Source organism: Oncorhynchus clarkii, chromosome 11 (assembly GCF_045791955.1).
Source record: "Oncorhynchus clarkii lewisi isolate Uvic-CL-2024 chromosome 11, UVic_Ocla_1.0, whole genome shotgun sequence".
NCBI classification, from domain to species: domain Eukaryota; kingdom Metazoa; phylum Chordata; class Actinopteri; order Salmoniformes; family Salmonidae; genus Oncorhynchus; species Oncorhynchus clarkii.
In genome coordinates, this window is record NC_092157.1 from 14,095,387 (window position 1) to 14,117,228 (window position 21,842).

Here is a 21,842-nt window from a genome sequence, read left to right on the forward strand (position 1 = left end):
CTCATCCACAAAGATGTATATGTGGCGTGTTTGCCTGGCTTCAATCTCTATGACTCTCTAGAATAAGGCAACATAAGGCAATATAAGAGTTAGGGTATTACGGTAGTTTACATTATACCTAAAAACATGCCATTGTGTGCCTCTGCCCTGTTTGGTTTTGTTCAAAACCAGTTCTGTATTTTATAGTCATCTTACCTGGACATATTGGTTCCTGAGTTGCTTGACTCGTTCAGAGCTCCTCTCAAAGAGCACAGTGTACAACTGCTTCATCCTGACTTGATGTTGTTTCAGGACTCTAGAAATAGTTATGCTTACATTGTGAATATTTCTAAATGTAATGTTGTCTGCCAACACTCTGTCCCGAATCCCTGTGAGTTTTATGCCATTGCTTCTAATGATCATATCAACGATTGCAGTTTCCTGCATAGCAGTGAAAATCCTACCTCTCCTGCCTGTGGGAGGTCACCGTTGGGTCCTAAGCAGAAATACAAAAACAATTACACACAAGTGGGTTTGGAGGCTTTGCTCAATTTACTTCTGTAATGTGCAGTTCAGTCAGATGCCCTTGCAGAATGCACATCGTACCTGTTGTTTTGCTGGACATTTCTTACAATACATGGCACTGTTGAGCATTGCTGATTTGGCTGCACTCTCAGACCAGCCTCTCTCATTGATAGACCATGATTTATTACAGGATCAGTTATAGTAGCGCTAATCTCATCAGAGACTACAGCGCTTGATCTTCCTCTCAGTCTTCTTCCACAACGCATATGTACCTCTCTCCCTCTCCCAGCCACTCTTCTTCCTCTGTCAGCCACTTCTCTATCTCTGGCTGGGTCCATGTTTACATTACAGTACAGCATTATTGCTAAGATGTCCCCTTTTGTATAGATGGTAATGATATTGAAAGACTAACACCTGGGTAGGTGTTCAGCTACAATGGGAATCAGCTGTAGTTGGTCGAATTGTTTTGATAGTATTTCATTTTTTAGATGTGGAATATATTTCAATACGGTATTACTGTAGAAATGTAGCAAATTGCTGTCTTATTCAATTTTGTGTTATGTTAGGTTTTGAACTTAAGTTTAACAGTTTTGAATTGAGTATGTAAACATGTGCAAATTGGCCTATAGGTACATAGAGTTTTGGTGGCGGTTGTGTCTGAGTGAGAAAAGAATTCATGAAATTTGAAAGATATAGTCATTGAATGCATTTTGTGCCAAAGCAATGTAACATGATCCACAGTTTAGCCCTCAGACTGCTGTTGTGCTCACTGTGTGCAGAATTTTGAAAAAGTGACCTAAGTATTGAGAAATGAGTCCTAGCGATTGTAAAAAAACGGTAAATTAAGTGCCTTTCAATATAGACCACATGGAAATTCCATAAATATGTTTTTTAATATGAATAAAGACTTGCTAAAGTGCCAAAATGCAGAATTTTGACGTCTCTTAGTGCCTCTATGTGACTTCTCTGTGAATTAGAACCCCAAAATATATACATTTTCACCATTGTAAAGCCCCAGTGTTTAGTGATTCATTTTAAAGTAAAAAAACAACAACCTGTCCCTCAGTTTAAGGTCAACCCTGTTACATGAACTGAACTCTCGTTTTAATACAGGAAAACTATTCCTTTTCAAAAGCAACATCAAACATTATCAGTCAAATCATAGTCTAATAGCAGGTGACCTGCTTCTACTCCTTTTGGCCATGTTCTGGTGCTTTGTGTTGGAAAACTGAGTGGGTTGAACATAACACGTCGTCAACCCTGTAACCCATAGATAGACAGGCTAGAAAGTTATCACAATTACATTTTTGCATTCAATTGTCCCTCCCTGTTTGCACACAATAAGCTTCTATTCCCCCTGTCACAAGGGGATGCATGGCTGATTTAAGATACTTATTTGGCACTTAATAGGCAATTACTATAGTAATTTCTTTAATTTCACCCATTGAGATTGGAAAATGTGTTTTTTATTAAGTTGATCAAGTTACACTACTCAAAAAGGGACTCATTTTGTGGAACGATCCTAGAGTTTAAAAAAAAGGTGCACCACGTGGACATGGGTGAATTTTGAGTATGTTCACTTTGCACCCTACATTCATGGATTACAAGACACATGCTTGATTGATTCAAAGTGTATAGGATAGGGTTGCCTGTAATATGCTGGCTTGGATATTTTCTTTTCACATTGTTCACGCTTTCCAGCAGCTGTGGTGGACGTATAACCAGGGCAGCCCAGCATAGCTCGGGCTTGGCTCAGTTTGAACCTTGAGGCCACTTCCATGCTCAGGTTGCACAACTGATCTACACATATTGGACTCAATGGTTGTGATTCAACAGATATTTTTGCGCTACAACCGAGGGTTTGTCTGCACAAGAACTTTAACACAATCAGTGTCTCCAAAACAGCTGTGTAAACATTTCTGTAAAGACAAACTCTGTTGTATCACAACTGTTGTGTCAAATGTGTTGTACAAACTGTGTATACAGGGCCATACATAGTGTAAAACAAAATTCAAAGTACAGGTGATCAGTGCAGGCTTGTGCCAGACAATAAAAGACACTACCAGGCCAGTTTGATTCACACCTTTCCTTAATATATCTTTATTGCTTTAATTTTTTCGACACAGAACAGCTTACATTTCTGATTCTGAAGCACTGTAATACCAGGAGGGAGGGGAGCAGTGTAGCTAACTTTAAAGGTTCTGATCCAGGCCCATTTATGAGGTGAGTTCTGGTGTGGCCGTAGCAGCGACACAGAGGGCCAGAACGTTCCACAAAGGGCCAGAACGTCAGACAGTGACACAGCCACTTTCATTGGTTTTTACAGAGTCACGATTTGATTTCCTCTTCAAATGAGAGAGGTTGAAACGAGAGGTGACTGCAATTTGAGGGAGGGGGTAAAAATGTATAATCAATCAAAAGCAGACAAAAAAATGGGTATAGTATTAAAACAAGAATCCTGCTGACAGCACGCTCTCAACCACAAGGATTTTTTGCACAAGTTCATTTTCTCTGTTCTGCTGATTGCAGTTCACAGTCAAGTGCTAAATGTAGTGATTGACAGTTTTAATCGTAAAAAAAGAACTTGGAAGAACTTCTTGCAACTCAGGAAAATGAAGTATTGAATATGCATTTTATAAAGACCCTGAGAGCGAGATGGAGAGAAAAAAATGAATCATCCGTATTTGAACAAATTAGGGTTACATGCAAAACAAGCCTAAAACTCACCCATTATCTGAAACACAGTGAATTTCACAGTTTTATACGTATTTATATATCTGAGGAAAAGAAATCTTAGCCAAACTAAAAATAATAAACAAAACAAAAATAGACCCACACAGTCTATAAACAAATACAAAGGTCGACATAAAGCTTTCAAATCAATAGTGATTATTGCTAATAGAAGTCCCGGGCCGATGCTGGGCGACCATTTTGTGGATTTGAATCCGGTATTCTCTGCAGCATCAATGTGGTAATAATACATGGCTTCTCCTCAAGTCACATCTCTTCACCCCTCACCAGATTTCCAAATAAATACAATAAAACAGTCCATGTGCATTCTCATGGGACTCATAATCATACACCCACACAGGGTCAAAGGTATAATGAGATAAGCTGAGTGAGTCCCTTAACACAGTGTTTTTTTAGAACACAATTGCATTTAGCATTCTATTCTGACAATACTTTCCCAGTGCCTGAGAGCAGGATTGGGATGGGGGAGATACTGTGGTACGGCCACTAGAGGGCAGACTTCTTTCTGCACGGAGTACTCGCCACCTGTCAATGTGCCGCACCTCCTCCTCTCCCCTCCACTTAATACTCTGTGTTACGTTCAAGTTCCAAACACAGAGCAGAAATTCACTTCAGTTCATTCTCTCTGATTGCTTAGCTGTTTATTGTCGTAATAGATTTGTTTGTAATTTGTTAGTGCCATATGGGCAGTTGCCTGGCAGAGGCTGACTAGTCCAGTGCTCTCTGCTCTCGGTCCGTCAGCCTCCAGCCAGCCGATGCTGCCTGCGTCTTACCGCGCCATGAGGTTTGATTTGTTTGCTTCTGAGGTTTTTTTAAATATAAAATGAGAAGGGAGAAAAACACATACATTTAGACAAAATTCAACCCCATACGGTGACATGATTGACATTTGAGTCCCACCTCGAAAAATATGCTCTTGAGGTGGGAAGGGGGGGCGAGGGGTGTGGTGGAAGGGGGGGCGAGGGGTGTGGTGGAAGGGGGGGCGAGGGGTGTGGTGGAAGGGGGGGCGAGGGGTGTGGTGGAAGGTGGCTGCCTGAATGGGAGGCAGAGGGCTACAAAAGTTCAAGTAGACAAAACAGAGTAGTGTTCCACCTAGCGCACGAGGTGAGGTTCTGCTTCAAAATAACCCAGCAGAACCACAGGTAGGCCTTTAAGAACACAGTGACGGTTGGTTCTGGAAGACGTCTAAAGTAGTGGCAAGGAAATGAGTTGCCACCAAGGGGGAGGTGGACACAACACACGCTGGACACACGGGTGGTAGTACAGACACAGTACAAGTATCTAGGAACGCTAGAAAGTGACAGTGAGAGATATGGGGGGGTACACATATCAAGCCCTTTTGTTCTGGAAAAGTACATTTCCTCAAACACCTTATATCCCCCAACCTCTCCTGAACGAATAACACACACATACACACACACACACACACAACACTCCCACATGCAACATGGTCAACGCACATGAAATTAAATGAGAATGATTCGGGGAAAAACACACGTTTCAGGCAAATATTGCCCATATCATGGCAAGATAAAGAGAGCCTAGGGGAACGCAACAGCATAGATCTCAGATATGGTACGCTATCCATTGTCAGGTCTGTTTTCTTTGATTTGCCTCCTAACACCAAATCATGTCACAGTTCATTAATGTATTCTCAATACAAACAGAGAGACTGTTGATGTTGGTTATCAGGGATCATGAGAGAGAGAGTAAATCAAGTCTTTTTTCAGGACACCTTGGTGACAGTCTGACGGGTATCTGCTATAGCTGTGCTTCCAGTTACATGAGTGACTTAATCCCCACTGCTGGGGAACTCAAGTCTTTCCTCAGTCTCAGCATTGTTTTTAAGGTACGACTGTGGTTTAAATATACAATAACAGTTATTTTTGTCTCACACTTGATCATTTAATATAAATCGGTCATGGTAAATTTGATTTCATTTATTGCTCATTCAAAGTTCATCTCATAGAATCCAAAAACAATTATGTAATCATCATAAAACGCTATAAAAAATTAGATCCTCGGTAGATAAATGTAGATAAAGATATAGCAAAAAAACTAACAAAATAGAAGTAGTAAGGCACTTAGAAACAAGGTGTTTCTTCTTGATTTCATATCTTGCATTCTTTAGGAGTACTTCTATCTTATGGCACTGCGGCACATACAGCGGTCCACTGCATAAAGAGAACCAGAGACTGGGGGTAGGAAGGAGGGTGCCTCCCTCACTCAACGCCCACCAAGGGAGCCTCGCCAGCGGGAAGGATGTGCTCCAGGGAAGGCTTGGTGTGGATCTCCAGTAGGCCTTGGATGAAGCCTTCCGAGGGTCCATCGGGGTCTTTCTCTGGGGTAGTGGGCTGTGGGGCTGGGGACTCTGTGGAAGATTCTTTGGGGGTTGCTGTTGGCGTTTGAGTGGCTGCATTGCCATCTGTTTCTCTAGCCATTTCAGAGGCTGATACCTCAGCGTTTAGTTCTACATCTGTTTCAGAAGGTCCGTCTGAGGTTTGTTCTACAGGTGGGTCAGGAACTGATTCAGAGACTGCTTCCGAGACTGGCTCAACAAGCGGCTCAGCTATGGCCTCTGTAGCTGACTCTGACTGGGCTGGTTCAGTGGTGGACAGGGACTGGGCCAGAGATGTGGGGCCTGGCAGAGGGGCCTCTTTCTCAGTTCCCTCGCCTAACTCCTCCCTGGCCCCTCCAGTGCCTTCGCTCTCGTTTTCGGAAGGGGGGCAGGTGCTGGTGGGGGTGCACTCTCCCTCCTCACTAGCTGAGTCTCCGGCCGGGGCATCTGCCCCGTTGGCATCAGCTCCATCTGCCCCCTCGCTGCCCCGCGGCTTCAGGTGGATCCGCTGGTGCCTCACCAGGCTGTGCTTAAGGGTGAAGGTGCGTTCGCACGTCTGGCACTTGTAGGGCCTCTCACCTGAAGAAAAATATAAACATGTACAGAATTATTTACAGCAGAACAGGGTCAGGTAAAACATATCTTTAAAGAAGGTAAAGCAACAATAAATGCACCTAGAAATAGCTGGGGCCACAACCAGGGCCACAACTTGGGACGGGGGGACATGTCATCATCTCCCTTGGTTTTATCATTGGAATGTGATACAAAACGATGCAACGGTGTCCTTTAGGACCATGCGGACGCCTCTGAGCGGTCCAGTAGGCTTTTTGGAGTGTTTACCCGACTGGATTATTTAAAAAAAATATATATATATCCAGTTTTTATCCATATATATATAAAAAATATATACATGAATATATATATATATATATATATATAGCCACCATAATTTGCAAATAAATTCATTAAAAATCCTACAATGTGATTTTCTGGATTTTTTTTCCTCATTTTGTCTGTCATAGTTGAACCTATGATGAAAATTACAGGCCTCTCTCATCTTTTTAAGTGGGAGAACTTGCACAATTGGTGGCTGACTAAATACTTTTTTGCCCCACTGTACATAATATATACACACACATATATATATACAGTGCCTTGCGAAAGTATTCGGCCCCCTTGAACTTTGCGACCTTTTGCCACATTTCAGGCTTCAAACATAAAGATATAAAACGGTATTTTTTTTGTGAAGAATCAACAACAAGTGGGACACAATCATGAAGTGGAACGACATTTATTGGATATTTCAAACTTTTTTAACAAATCAAAAACTGAAAAATTGGGTGTGCAAAATTATTCAGCCCCCAGAAAACTCTCTCCAGAAGTTCAGTGAGGATCTCTGAATGATCCAATGTTGACCTAAATGACTAATGATGATAAATACAATCCACCTGTGTGTAATCAAGTCTCCGTATAAATGCACCTGCACTGTGATAGTCTCAGAGGTCCGTTAAAAGCGCAGAGAGCATCATGAAGAACAAGGAACACACCAGGCAGGTCCGAGATACTGTTGTGAAGAAGTTTAAAGCCGGATTTGGATACAAAAAGATTTCCCAAGCTTTAAACATCCCAAGGAGCACTGTGCAAGCGATAATATTGAAATGGAAGGAGTATCAGACCACTGCAAATCTACCAAGACCTGGCCGTCCCTCTAAACTTTCAGCTCATACAAGGAGAAGACTGATCAGAGATGCAGCCAAGAGGCCCATGATCACTCTGGATGAACTGCAGAGATCTACAGCTGAGGTGGGAGACTCTGTCCATAGGACAACAATCAGTCGTATATTGCACAAATCTGGCCTTTATGGAAGAGTGGCAAGAAGAAAGCCATTTCTTAAAGATATCCATAAAAAGTGTCGTTTAAAGTTTGCCACAAGCCACCTGGGAGACACACCAAACATGTGGAAGAAGGTGCTCTGGTCAGATGAAACCAAAATTGAACTTTTTGGCAACAATGCAAAACGTTATGTTTGGCGTAATAGCAACAAAGCTGAAGACACCATCCCCACTGTCAAACATGGTGGTGGCAGCATCATGGTTTGGGCCTGCTTTTCTTCAGCAGGGACAGGGAAGATGGTTAAAATTGATGGGAAGATGGATGGAGCCAAATACAGGACCATTCTGGAAGAAAACCTGATGGAGTCTGCAAAAGACCTGAGACTGGGACGGAGATTTGTCTTCCAACAAGACAATGATCCAAAACATAAAGCAAAATCTACAGTGGAATGGTTCAAAAATAAACATATCCAGGTGTTAGAATGGCCAAGTCAAAGTCCAGACCTGAATCCAATCGAGAATCTGTGGAAAGAACTGAAAACTGCTGTTCACAAATGCTCTCCATCCAACCTCACTAAGCTCGAGCTGTTTTGCAAGGAGGAATGGGAAAAAATTCCAGTCTCTCGATGTGCAAAACTGATAGAGACATACCCCAAGCGACTTACAGCTGTAATCGCAGCAAAAGATGGCGCTACAAAGTATTAACTTAAGGGGGCTGAATAATTTTGCACGCCAATTTTTCAGTTTTTGATTTGTTAAAAAAGTTTGAAATATCCAATAAATGTCGTTCCACTTCATGATTGTGTCCCACTTGTTGTTGATTCTTCACAAAAAAATACAGTTTTATATCTTTATGTTTGAAGCCTGAAATGTGGCAAAAGGTCGCAAAGTTCAAGGGGGCCGAATACTTTCGCAAGGCACTGTATGTATATATATATATATATATATATATATTTATACATACATACATATACATATGGGACTCTGTGGAAGTTGGTGGGACACATTGGTGTGGCTGGCTTCCTGGTTAAACGGGCAGGTGTTAAGAAGCGTGGTTTGGCGGGTCATGTTTCTCCTGACTCCTGGCTCGACCGTAGCCTCTCGAGCCCGAGTTGCAGTAATGAGACAAGATCGAAATTGGGGAGAAAAGGGGGGTAAAAATAAAATCTATAAAGTGGGGGGCATATATATATATATATATGGGGGGCATATATATATATATATACATTTTATTTTTGCCCCCTGGTATCAACTAGTACCTGTGTGCGAACGCATGTGTCTTGTCAGATCCTGCAGTGACCAGAAGCGTTTGCTGCACACGTTACAGATCTTCTTCCTCTTGTCCGCCTTGCTCCCCGACCCTCTGCCTGCCTCTCCTTCATTCTTTGGTTCTGCTGCCCCCTCCTCGTCACTTCTCTCCTCCTTCTTCTCCTCCTCCTCTGAACCACTGTCCATCACGCTGCCCACTCCCTCGCTTTCCGGAGCCTCCTTCTCTCCCTCTCCCTCCTCCTGATCCTCCTCCTCGGCGGTGGTTGTAGTAGTGTTGGGGAGATCCTCTGGGGCAGGCCCAGTCTCCTCTGTTCCACAAGCCTCTTCGGGGGGTGCAGTCTCACACAAGTGTGCCTTCTCGTGGCGAGCCAGGGTGGCGGCATAACGGAAGTTTTTCTTGCACCTCTTGCAGGTGTACTTGGAGGGCTCTTGGTCCTGCTGCTGGGCGGCCGTCACTCTATCTGGCTCGGCCACCACCACCACCTTATCTCCAACCAGGGAGGTCTGGGGCTGCTGGCCTTCGGACGAGAACTTAAAGTCGATGAGCTTGCTGGCGAAGTTGAGGTCCAAGCTCTTGTTGCTCTGCGAATCGTCGTTGTCGTCATTTTCAATGTTGTTGTTGTTGGATTGCGGTTCCATCTCCCCTAGCAGCAGCTCAGCAGTATCTGGTGTTTGGTCTGCGCTGGGCGACTCGGATGCAGAGCTTTTCTGATCGGGGTCCATGCTGCTCAGGTCCAGAGCCTCTCCTGCAGTCTGCTCATTCTCAGAACTCTCTGGAACACACACACAAAAAGAACCGCCAAATTACAGATAGATAGATACAGAATGGTAACCTATAGATCAGACCGTATATTACAGTACAATACAGTACATTACAGTACAGTTTCTTACCTGCGCTGTCGTGTGATCCCTCATCGCCATCCTTGTTCTTGGACATTTGGCCGTTGCGGCGCAGCGAGCGGTTGGTCACGCCATGCTTGCGCAGCAGGTGGCGCTCACAGTTGGACTTGGTGGAGAAGAAGGCGTCACATTTGGGACAGGGGAAGGGCTTCTGACCTGTAGCCGACAGCACATTAGAGAAGACTGAACGTCACATTAGAAGTATTAGGGACATGTTGTGGACCCACAGGAATTTGTAAATATGCTAAATGCAAGCAGTTAGACCCTTTAGAAAACCTGTCAAATTAAGAACCATCTTGTAATTGTTGTATAAAATATATGTTTTTCTTCATTACTGAACAGTATCTTTCAGGTATCATTGCATTGTTTCAACCAGGCTATTTACGCAGTATTTCAACATTACTGTGTGTTGGGTATTTAGGGAGTTATCCCATCTGTGTCTGTTTCCATATGGCTTACCAGTGTGTGTGAGCATGTGCCTCTGCAGGGAGCTGGCCCAGGGGAAGACCCGGGGGCAGAAGGGACAGGTCATCTTCTGCACTGAGTTGGAGTAGGCATTCTTCTTCCCTCCTTTGGACTGGGGCGGCACAGACTGAGGAGGCGACTCTTTCTCCTCTCCCTGGCTCTGTCTCCCCTCGTCCCTCCTTCCAAGCTCCACCGCACCCGTCCGCAGGTAGGTGCTGAACTTGTTAGCGTCGGTGGTGGCTAGCATCTTCTCCACGCTGGCAAACTCCCCACTGGACTCCAGGTCCATGCCGCTGTCTGTGTTTTGCTCGGGCGTGGGCACATGGGCAGGTGCTATAGTCTTGGCCTGGCTCGCTGGCTTCTTCCTAGTGCGCTTTCTGGACGAGCCCTCTAGGGGGAGCTCTTCCATCGAGGCTTCAGAGCTGTTGTCGCCCCCAACTAAACGCTCCGGTTCTGTCTGAAGGCCGTTGAGGCCGGCGCCAGCCTTCTTATCCGGCGTGGGCTCCCTCTTGAGCAAATCTGGAGCCGTTGAGACGGAGGAGATGATCTGGGCGATGGAGGCCAGAGGGGGAAGCTCTTTCAGGGAGGAGGAAGAAGAGGTCGGTTTGGGCAGCAGGGGCTTGAGACGGAGCGCCCGGCCTGTGGCAGTAGGGGTACTAATGAGAAGCGGGGAGATGGTCACTGGGGGGAGCTGGTAAGAGCCAGACTGGGGGGTCTTCAGATTCTCCTCATAGCTCTTGTCCAGCTGAATTGCTGAGGGGAGGTGGTCCAGTACACTGGGGAAGGGCAGCTCCTTTTTGATCTCTCTGCGCTCCACGCTCATCGTGTCAACAGCGGTGGCGTCTCTCTTCAGCCTCTTGTTGGGGTTCTTGGGGATGGACAGGTCAATAGGTTCCATGGAGCAGTCGTAGGCTACCAGGCTGACCGTCTCCAGTTTGATCCCAGGAGAACCGGCTAGGCTCCCTGAACCGCTGCTGGTTCCACCCCCCCCGCGGCTCTTGTTGGAGAAGTCCAATGGCTGATCCAAGTCACCGGAGGAGGAGTAGATGCTGAAATCTTCCACCTTGACCGGCTGCATGGTGGCACTGGGGGTGGGCGTAAGGCCATTGAGAGCCAGAGGGCTGCTGGAGCTGGCCCTGGAGGTGGTGGCTGTGATGGCGGGGAGAAGGGTGGCAATGTGCTCCTCGATCTCCCGCTCCTGCACCTCGGGATGTTGCTTGAGCATGTGGTGGATGCAGTTCCTCTTGGCCAAGAAAGCCGCCCCGCACCGCCGGCACTCAAAGGGCTTGCGCTGGCAGCCGTTGTGGGTGCGTAGGTGGATCTGGAGAGCCCGGTAGCTCTTTAGATCCTCACCACAGAAACGGCAGGCGGTGTCGCCGGCGGAGGCCAGCTCCAAGGGATCCTGGGTGGTGGTCGACGAGACGTACTTGATGTTCTTCTCGATCTCTTTCCTTGTGTTCTTCATGTGCTTCTTGCGCAGGTGGCGCTCGCAGTTGGCCTTGACGGTGAAAGGGTAGTGGCAGACTCGGCAAACGTAGGGGCGCTCGCCGCTGTGCGTGCGCAGGTGGCGGATAAGGGTGGCCTTGTCGGGCGCCACGTAGTCGCAGATGTTGCACTGGTGCGGCAGGATGCCCAGGTGGAAGCGCATGTGCGCCTGCAGCACCCCGGAGTAAACAAACACCTGATCGCAAAAGCGGCAGGGGTAGGAAGCCTTGATGCCGCCGCGGTTGGAACCCCCTGCCCCCTTCTTCCCTCCGGCCGCCTGGCCCTCCTCTTGTTTGATTTGAAGCTCTGTCGAGTCGTTGGGCATATGGGCGTCGCCCATGCAGTCCGCCTCCATCTGCATCTTCTCCAGGGAGGCTTGGCTGCCCGAGGAAGAGGAGGACGATGACGAAGACTCTTGGGGCATATTGAGCAGCTGGCTGGCCGGCGGGGGCAGGCTGGGGCTGTTGCAGCCCAGGGAGGCCTGCTGGGTGCTCTGGAGCGGCGGCAGCGTGGAGGCAGCCAGGCTGGAGCGTGGTGCCACCATGGGCTTTGGCTTCAGTGGGGGCATGAGCTTGCAGTCGGCCGCCTGGCCCTGGCTGGACACTCCCCAGTGGGGAGCCTTGGCCAGGGACGGCAGGAGGCCCATCTGACCGGGGGCGGTCGAGGCCACCTTCAGGATCTGCTGGATGTCAGCCAGCTCCATCAGGCCAGCCTCGCCACACACAGGCTTGATCGTAGAACCACCACCTGGGTGGAAGAGGAAGCCTGTGGGGAAAGGCTGCAGGGAGAGCAGGCTGAGGGCCTCCCTCTGGGACAGGCCCTGCAGGGACGAGGCCGCCACCAAGCCGAGGGATCCCGCAGCCGCGGAATCGACCTCCTGGGGCAAGGTGGAGGCCAGAGGCTCCACCTGGATGACCCGGATGCTGTCCAGCTGGGCTTGTCGGACCTCATCCTCCGAAGGCTGAAGCTTGACCTGGGAGATGTGCTGCAGACCCAGGGTCTCCAGGAAGCTGGCCTGCTGAGGGGCCGGGGTTGCCGGCTTCTCCTGGGCTGCGGGGGGCTCCTGGGCGCTCCCTGTGGGTGACGGCTGCTGCTGATGAATGGTGGTCTTGTGCAGGACCAGGGCCGAGAGCAAGGGGAATCCTTTGTCGCAGGCTTCACACACGAAGCGGTGGAACTTGCTGGTGCACCGGCGGAGGTTGGTCTCACACCAGACCTGTTGGAGAGAAAGACAGGGGGTTAGAGTGTGGAAGAGCAGACTGAGATCTCCTGTGATGGATGACCAACATACCACCAGTATCAGTTTCATAATCATTATAATGTGTGGTATCAGTATCAGTAGCATTGTGAGCATTAGCAACGTGATTCTGTCCATCATTTCTCCTCTGACCTGGGCGATGTGGGGAAACTTGCGGCAGGAGAAGTCAATGAAGGCCAGGTCGTTGAAGCCAGAGGGGATGGAGGGGTTGTTCTGGATGAAGGGCTGTCCGCCGGGGTCTATGGGCAGCTGCTTGTGGATGCCGGCGTTGTGCCGCAGCAGGCCGCGGTGGGTCCGGAAAGAGAGGCAGCACAGGTCACACCTAGAGACAAGACATAGAAAGATTATATATTTAGGCAATAAGGCCTGAGGAGGTGTGGTATATGGCCAATATACCACGGCTAAGGGCTGTTCTTATGCATGACGCAACGCGGAGTGCCTGGATACAGCCCTTAGCCGTGGTATATTTGTCATATATCACAACCCCCCGTGGTGCCTTATTGCTATTATAAACTGGTTACCAACGTCATTAGAGCAGTAAAAATACATGTTTTGTCATACCCGTGATATCAGGGCTGATATACCACAGCTGTCAGCCAAATCAGCATTCAGAGCTCGAACCACCCAGTTTCTAAAATATTATATATGATATAATATCTACTGTGTTGTTGTTTTTAACTGTACTTTTACTCATGTAGTGCTGCATTGTAGTCTGGTGCAAGAAACACACTATATAAATCAAATTGTTTGTGTGGATAACTCCCAGCGTGGCCTGTGGCAGTGCTGGCTCGGGCCTCGTTCGCCGCTGAGAGGGACAGTGTCAGTGTCTCCCACGGCTCAGTGTCTCCCACGGCCAGCCCTCTTATCGGCCACCGTGTGGCGAGGTGTCCAAGGGGATTGCACACAGCTTTATCAGGACGTGTATACAGAGACACACCTAAGGAAGGACCAAATGTGTCTGAGCGCCTCATGGCCCACCTTCATCCCTGCCTAGACTCACCTCCCCTCATCCCACTCACGCAGCTCCCCTCCCCCATCCCACTCACGCAGCTCCCCTCCCCCATCCCACTCACGCAGCTCCCCTCCCCTCATCCCACTCACACAGCTCCCCTCCCCCATCCCACTCACGCAGCTCCCCTCCCCTCATCCCACTCACACAGTTCCCCTCCCCTCATCCCACTCACGCAGCTCCCCTCCCCCCATCCCACTCACGCAGCCCCCATCATCCCACCCCACTCACCCACCCCCCTCATCCCACTCACCCAGCTCACCCCTCATCCCACTCACCCAGTCCCCCTCGTCCCACTCACCCAGCACCCCTCATCCCACTCACCCAGCCCCCCTCATCCCACTCACCCAGCCCCCCTCATCCCACTCACCCACCCCCAGTGGTGTAAAGTACTTAAGTAGTACTTTAAAGTATTTTTACTTAAGTCGTTTTTGGGGGTATATGTACTTTACTATTTATATTTTTGACTACATTTACTTCATTACATTCCATAAGAAAATATTGTACTTTTTACTCCATACATTTTCCTTGACACCCAAAAGTACAGGTCACATGTGGAATGCTTAGCAGAACAGGAAAAAAGTCAAATTCACACACTGATCAACCAAACATCCCTGGTCATCCCTACTTCTTCGTTTGTAAATGATGTCCCCCTGGATTTCCATAAATAAATACAAATCAAGAAAATGGTGCCATCTGCTTTGCTTAATATAAGGAATTTGAAATTATTTATACTTTTACTTTCGATACTTAAGTATGTTTTAAACCAAATACTTTTTAGACTTTTACCCCTCAACCCTCCCGTGGTTTCACACCTCTGTGTGCCTGCTACTGTGGGTGTGTGGTGGGTAACCTGTGTACACATTCATTGTGGGTGCCTGTGTGTGAGAAAAACTGTGTGTATGTGTATGTGTGTGTGTGTGTGTGTGTGTGTGTGTGTGTGTGTGTGTGTGTGTGTGTACATCTGTGGGAAAGCCTATGTGTGTGTTTTCTGTCTCTCACACAGATCTGCAAGAGCTGTCTAATAGCACAGAGGTTGGCTCAAGCCCAGAGAATTACCCTCCTCCACTAGAATGGAGGCGCTGCCACAATACGTGTGTGTGTGTGTGTGTGTGTGTGTGTGTGTGTGTGTGTGTGTGTGTGCGTCGCTGCAAGCCGAATGCGTCGTTTCTCAGCTTCTTAGAAACCGTGTACAAAGAGGTACCCAAGCCAGCCAGTGCAACCATATCCTCTTACCTGGCCGTCTCAACTCTTGTGATTAACTGGGATTAGGGCTACATTTGCAGCACTTCCTACAATAATAAGATTGCTGCTCAACTCAACTACAGAAAGGCTGCATCTGTCTTCTTTTCAGTTCAGACAAATACATTCCTATGTGTGAGTTATGAGCGGCTAGCCATTCAACCAAAGTTGCGGTTGGAGTTGAGTCGCTATGGTGATCTGGAGATTGTGATGCCTCCATGGAAACGGACCCACTCCCCCCTTCCGTTATCGAGCTGACCACGTCCCGACGCTTCCCCTCTGTGACTCATTAAACCACCCCACACCCTCACTCCTCCAACCTGGCTCCCTCCTTCCCTGCTCCCTCCATCCCTCCCTTTCTGGGGAGAGCCTCCCTGCTGACTCCCCACTTTTTAACCCTCAGGGCCTTGCACCACAGCATCAGTGCCCCGAAGTTAATGTCTTCCAATGAGGAAGAGGCCACCGAGACAGGCTTTAGCAGTATGATGGACAGAGACCACCAGGTGCATAGGACCAGGGTAGAGGGAGGGCAACGGTCATTTGGTCTGTGACCATAGCATTGACCCCTGATCCTGGTGGCCTTTATGACCACTACTGTCACCCTCATTTTAACTTGTTAATTAGCCTGTTCTGTTGTTGACACAGGCCTTTTGGTTGCTGTGGCAACATCATTTGGACAGAGCCCGAATGGATTTTGGGATTTATCACCCCACATTCTATCATCAATTCTAACTGTTGATTTGATTGTCACCAAAATACACTATATATACAAAAGTATATGGACATCCCTTCATTAATGAATTCGGCTATTTCAGCCACACCTGTTTCTAACAGGTGTATAAAATAGAGCAGACCGCCATGCAATCGCCATAGACAAACACTGGCCAAAAAAAGGCCTGAAGAGCTCAGTGACTTTCAATGTGGCACTTTCAAAGGATGCCACCTTTCCAACAAGTCAGTTTGTCAAATTTCTGCCACGGTCAAATGTAAGTGCAGTTATTGTGGAAACGTCTATGAGCAACAACGGCTCAGCCTCGAAGTGGTAGGCCATACAAGCTCACACAACGGGACCACGAGTGCTGAAGCACATAGCATGTAAAAATTGTCTGTCCTCGTTTGCAACACACAACCGAGTTCCAAACTGCCTCTGGAAGCAACGCCAGCACAATAACTGTTTGTCGGGAGCTTAATGAAATGGGTTTCCATGGCCGAGCAGCCGCACACAAGAAAAATATCACCATGCGCAATGCCAAGTGTCGGCTGGAGGGGTGTAAAGCTTGCTGACATTGGACTCTGGAGCAGTGGAAACACGTTCTCTGGAGTGATGAATAACTCTTCACCATCTAGCAGTCCGACGAATTTGGGTTTGGAGGATGCCAGGAGAACGCTTCCTGACCTAATGCATAGTACCGACTGTAAAGTTTGGTGGATAAGGAATGATGGTCTGAGGCTGTTTTTCATGGTTCAGGCTAGGCCCCGTAGTTCCAGTGAAGGGAAATCTTAACTCTAGTGTGCATACAATGACATTCTAGACGATTCTGTGCTTCCAACTTTGTGGCAACAGTTTGGGGAAGGCCCTTTCCTGTTTCCGTATGATAATGCCCCATGCACAAAGCGAGGTCCATATCGAAATGGTTTGTTGAGATTGGTGTGGAAGACCTTGACTGGCCTGCACAGAGCCTTGACCTCAACCCCATCTAACACCTTTGGGATGAATTGTAAAGCTGACTGCGACCGAGACCTAATCACCCAACATCAGTGCCCGATCTCACTAATGCTCTTGTGGCTGAATGGAAGCAAGTCCCCGCAGCAATGTTCCAACATCTAGTGGAAAGCCTTCCCAGAAGAGTAGAGGCTGTTATAGCAGCAAAGGGGGGACCTCCTCCATATTAATGTCCATCATTTTGGAATGAGATGTTCGACAAGCAGGTGTCCACATACTTTTGGTCATGTAGAGTTTCAATTTAGTAACACTGTGACATATCAGCTACCTGTTGAGACTTGTACTGCATTTATGCCATCAATGTACTTCCTGTGTGTGTGTGTGTGTGTGTGTGTGTGTGTGTGTGTGTGTGTGTGTGTGTGTGTGTGACTCCAGTACCTGAGCGTGGTGTCGGGGTGTGTGTCCATGTGGACTTCCAGGTCGTACTTGCAGCCAAAGGTCTTGAAGCAGATCGGGCACGGCAACACCTCATCATCCCCCTGGCCTGAACCCACCTCCTCCAACACACTCTCCTCTAGCACCTGGACACACACACACACACACACACACACACACACAGAGGTAACAATATTAATGACTTCAATGGAAATGTAATGCGATGGACTAGAGGAGATGTGTGCACACATTTGACAGTGTGTTGAAGTATGTGTGTGATTTTCTGTGCGTGTTACCTTTTTTTTGGCCGGTTCGTCGCTTCGCTCCTTGTCCTCGTCCATGGCTGACCTCCTCTTGGCGGAGGGGCGGCGTCTCTTGGTGGGCAAGGGGGGGCTGGTGGGAACGACGCCAGCCGGGTCTTTGTCATGGATCTTCATATGTCTGCAGGGAGGAGACAGACAGGAAAATACGTCAGAACAGAACAAAACAAGCCAGGTACCGATTGGTTTGTGCTTTAGCCTACTTCATTATCATAACAATGCAATCAGGAGTTGACAGGAGAGCAGAAATAGACTGGCTACTATGGTCGTTGAGGAAAAGTTTGCTGGCTAATTCAGTGATCCTGCTTTGTAACATGCTTGTAGTATCCAGTACACCACTGATTTCATTGCCTGTACTTTGCAGCGAGGCTCAGATCAACTGAAGAGACAGTGTGGATGGAGGGTTGCCAGGTTGGGAAGCTGGGCTCAACACACACACACACTTGGGAGGATGGAGAACAATGGTAATAGTCTTTAAATTGCTCCAACTATCCAGCCGACTCAGCAGGCCCATATAAAGGCCTAACTCCGGACCAGGGAAAAGGGTCGTGAGGGTACCATGAAGGGCAGTCATCTCCATTACGGTAATGAAGGCTTCGGTGGAGCCCTTTCCATATTATATACTGAACACAAATAGAAACGCAACATGCAACAATTGAAACAGCCCTGGTGGACATTCCTGCAGTCAACATGCCAATTGCACGCTCGCTCAAAACTTGAGACATCTGTGTCATTGTGTTGTTTGACAAAACTGCACATTTTAGAGTGGCCTTTTGTTGTCCCCAGCACAAGATGGACCTGTGTAATGATCATGCTGTTTAATCAAATTCTTGATATGTCACACCTGTCAGGTGGATGGATTATCTTGGCAAAGGAGAAATGCTCACTAACAGGGATACAAACACATTTGTGCACAAAATTTGAGAGAAATAAGCTTTTTGTGCATATGGAACATTTCTGGTATCATGGGACCAACACTTTACATGTTGAGTTCATATTTTTGTTCAGTATATATGTCACATTGTCTTCTCTAGAAACATTTACAGGGATAGTTCAGCTATTTATTTTTATATTTGTGTCATTCAGATATAGTTATGCAGTTGAACATAGATGATGTTTATTTGTACTGTGGTGGATGTTTGACCACAAAAATAAGCCTGTTTAGACAGAGGGTGTCCTCTGGAAGCCATTGTTGCTGCTGCTAACTTCCCTCCTCCAGCACCACTTCACTACACAACATTTCAGCTGTCGGGCTATGTCACATAGAGGAGAGAGGGGGAGGGAAGGAGAGAGGGAGCGAAGAGAAGGAGGGAGACAAGGAGGGGTGTACAGAGTGAAACAGGGAGAAAGACGAACGGAAGGATAGAGATGTGCGAGGGATAGCGAGACGGTAAGAGAGAGAAAGAGAAGAGATGAGCTGTCACACAGGAGTTCTAAAAGAAAGGCCTGACTATCAGCACAGGAAGTCATGTTATCTATGGGGGGGGGGGGGGGGGGGGAGGACAGGGGAGTGGTGAGGGATGGGGGAGGAAGAGAGGGTAGAGAGGGAGGAGGGGACAATGTATAGCTGGGGGAGTGGTTTCAGGCAAAGTGAACTGTTAACTAACTCCATCAAGATACATGTGACTTGAATGTGTTCTTCGGAAGCTGATGACATTAGTCTAAACTGAGAGAGGGGTCAAAGATAACTGCAGAGCTAGGAGAAGAGTGATGAATGGTGGTGGGGGGGGTCACAACCATACAGGAGTCCTTTTTCTCCCCCCTCCCCCTCTAATCTGTCTGGTGAAAGGTCAAATGCCATTGGTTGATTTAAGGAAATGTGTGTGCGAGTGTGTGTGTGTGCGTGTGTGAAGGGAGGGGGGACAGGAGGACTAAGACCCTGGCAAACACATCAGCACATCCCTGACTGGCCTAGCCCACAGAGCCCTGCATCAGTAGCCAGTCATTGGGCCTCTGTATGTGTGCTAACATTTCAGTGTGTGTGCTAACATTTCAGTGTGTGTGCTAACATTTCAGTGTGTGCGCTAACATTTCAGTGTGTGTGCTAACATTTCAGTGTGTGCGCTAACATTTCAGTGTGTGTATTAACATTTCAGTGTGTGTGCTAACATTTCAGTGTGTGTGCTAACATTTCAGTGTGTGTGCTAATATTTCAGTGTGTGTATTAACATTTCAGTGTGTGCTAACATTTCAGTGTGTGTATTAACATTTCAGTGTGTGCGCTAACATTTCAGTGTGTGTGCTAATATTTCAGTGTGTGTATTAACATTTCAGTGTGTGTGCTAACATTTCAGTGTGTGTGCTAACATGTCAGTGAGTGTGACTTTGTACCCATACATCTGTGTTGGCAAGTTGCTGCTTGAATAAAAATGGGGGCATGATTGTGCAATTGTGTGGGCAAACTTTTTTGTGAGTAACTTTGATAGTGTGTGTGCATGGATATGCGATATAGCTATGTCTGTGTATACGTGTGTTTGCGTAAGAGTGACTACGTACGTCTGTGTGTGTGCCAGTGTCAATAAGTGTGTTTGTCTGTGTAAAACTGTGTGTATTCGCCAGCATCAGAGAGGAAAGGTCAGCCAGCGCAGGGTAGGCAGCACAGGTCTCGGCTTTCACTCTGCCGTCAGTGCCTGAGTTATAAATAGCAGGCAGGCAGCGAGCTGGCCGCCCATGTGGGGACCTGACAGGCAGCAGCCGCATCCACCTGGACTCTGACCCCCGGCCACAGCGAATCCTGAGAGAGCCAAGCTTCCATGTCAGCACAGCGAGATTGGATGAAGCCAACTTGTCTTTGTGTCACCTCAGACACTCTCCTCAATTCACCTGTCCTGCCTACAAGACATTTCCACAGTCTATCAAGTTGGTTGATGTTTGATCAGCACCTGAGGTTACCATGTGACAAAATACCTTGTTATCTATGCTGGAAGATAATAATCTAATAATCTAAAGAAATGTGTCATTTGCATGAATCCTCAGGACATTGTAGTGTTCTGAGGCACTTAGACCTCACATTACACCAAGAGTAAAAATACACCACCTTATGAAGATGATTTATAGTGTTCTTATGAGAGAAAACAAAAAGTAGAGACAGAGCGAGAGAAAGAGACAGAAAAAGAAAGACAGAACTCCTCAGACTGTGCCAGTGGGGGTTGATGATTCAACAGGTCTCTTCTCATCCAAACTGAAAAATTCCACTGCACCAGCACAAAGGGTGGACAGGGGGCGCTGTAGTGTCAAAATGCTGCTCCCTGCTCTTGTGCAATGTCACACCAAGGGCATTCCTCCTTACCATCGCAGCTTCTCTCTCTCTCCTTCTCTTCTAGCACACTTTAATGTCCTCACTGTCTTGTAAAGAGTTAAAGCAAGTGAAAGCGCACCATCCACTACTCACTGGCTCAGTCTATTCACCAGGCCCCTCATAGGGTTGGGGTGCATCTCCTTGGCAACCGGCTCACAACAGCAGGCCCCATTTCATTTGATGCTCCGGCAACAAAATGGCCGCTCCACTGCCAGTCATATGGACAGCTCCATCACATCAGCCCAGAGCTGGATGGATTCAGTACCGTGGAACATTCACAAGGAAGGTGGCAGATAGAAATAGAATGAATAGAGCCCACTCCATCTGTGTGCTTTGAGTTTCTTACCCCAAAGCTTCTTTTTTGGAGTGTTAAGAAAATGCTAAATAGGGTGGTGAAAAATAACACTTCTATGCAAAGTAACAACTTAGTATCGCCTAGTATTTTCTAAACAGAATTCATCCGCATCCTTTGACATCCTGTGACACTAGAGAGCACTGAGCTACCAACACACAAACGTCTTTCTGACAGTCGTTTTCTCTCAGATTGAGGCGGCCTACACTCATTGTTTCCTGCCCACACCTCTTCATTCCATGTGCATGAGAAAGCTGCATCTACCGAGCAGGCAGACTACTGTCCTGGTGCATCCCTATCATGCAGACAGCAGACTTCCAGCCGTTTAGATTTCACAACAACACTACTTCATCAGGAGAACTTAACTGTGCAGCAGGGCAACTTCAGAAGCTTATGTTGTAGGGCAGGTCAACTCAATGGGATGGTGCTTCTCACATCAGCACGTCACATTCAAACCTCAAGCTCCAAATTCTAGTCAATTCAGTCAAATCTAGTAAATTCAGTCTAGCATGCTGGGAGCAGATACCCCATCAGGTGTCGGGTGTGTGTGTGTGTTGAAGTGGGGAGGGGGCCAACGTCATCTTCCCACTTCCTGTGTTTTGCTCTGCCTAAACAGCAGCCCCTGATAACGCCCATACATTTATCTCTGTGCCACAGTCCTCTGAACTCCTAACCCCTCACCCCTCCATGTAAATGGCCTGACAAACGTTAGCTTGAAGA

The 21,842-nt window shown here is 47.5% G+C and overlaps 1 protein-coding gene across 2 annotated transcripts in view; it reads right to left on the reverse strand.

Annotated features, from left to right (window-relative positions):
• Positions 1-2,575: 2,575 nt before the first annotated feature.
• LOC139420232 (ras-responsive element-binding protein 1-like) overlaps positions 2,576-21,842 on the reverse strand; it is a 69,507-nt gene continuing 50,240 nt past the window's right edge. For both annotated transcript variants that reach the window (XM_071170087.1, XM_071170088.1), the window contains 7 exons: positions 17,449-17,593; positions 17,156-17,298; positions 12,936-13,125; positions 10,055-12,761; positions 9,587-9,751; positions 8,686-9,468; positions 2,576-6,172 (listed from right to left, as the gene is read on the reverse strand). In XM_071170087.1, coding sequence (XP_071026188.1) covers positions 5,478-6,172; positions 8,686-9,468; positions 9,587-9,751; positions 10,055-12,761; positions 12,936-13,125; positions 17,156-17,298; positions 17,449-17,593 — 4,828 coding nt within the window. In that variant the 3' untranslated portion in view covers positions 2,576-5,477. The remainder of the gene's footprint in view (positions 6,173-8,685; positions 9,469-9,586; positions 9,752-10,054; positions 12,762-12,935; positions 13,126-17,155; positions 17,299-17,448; positions 17,594-21,842) is intronic.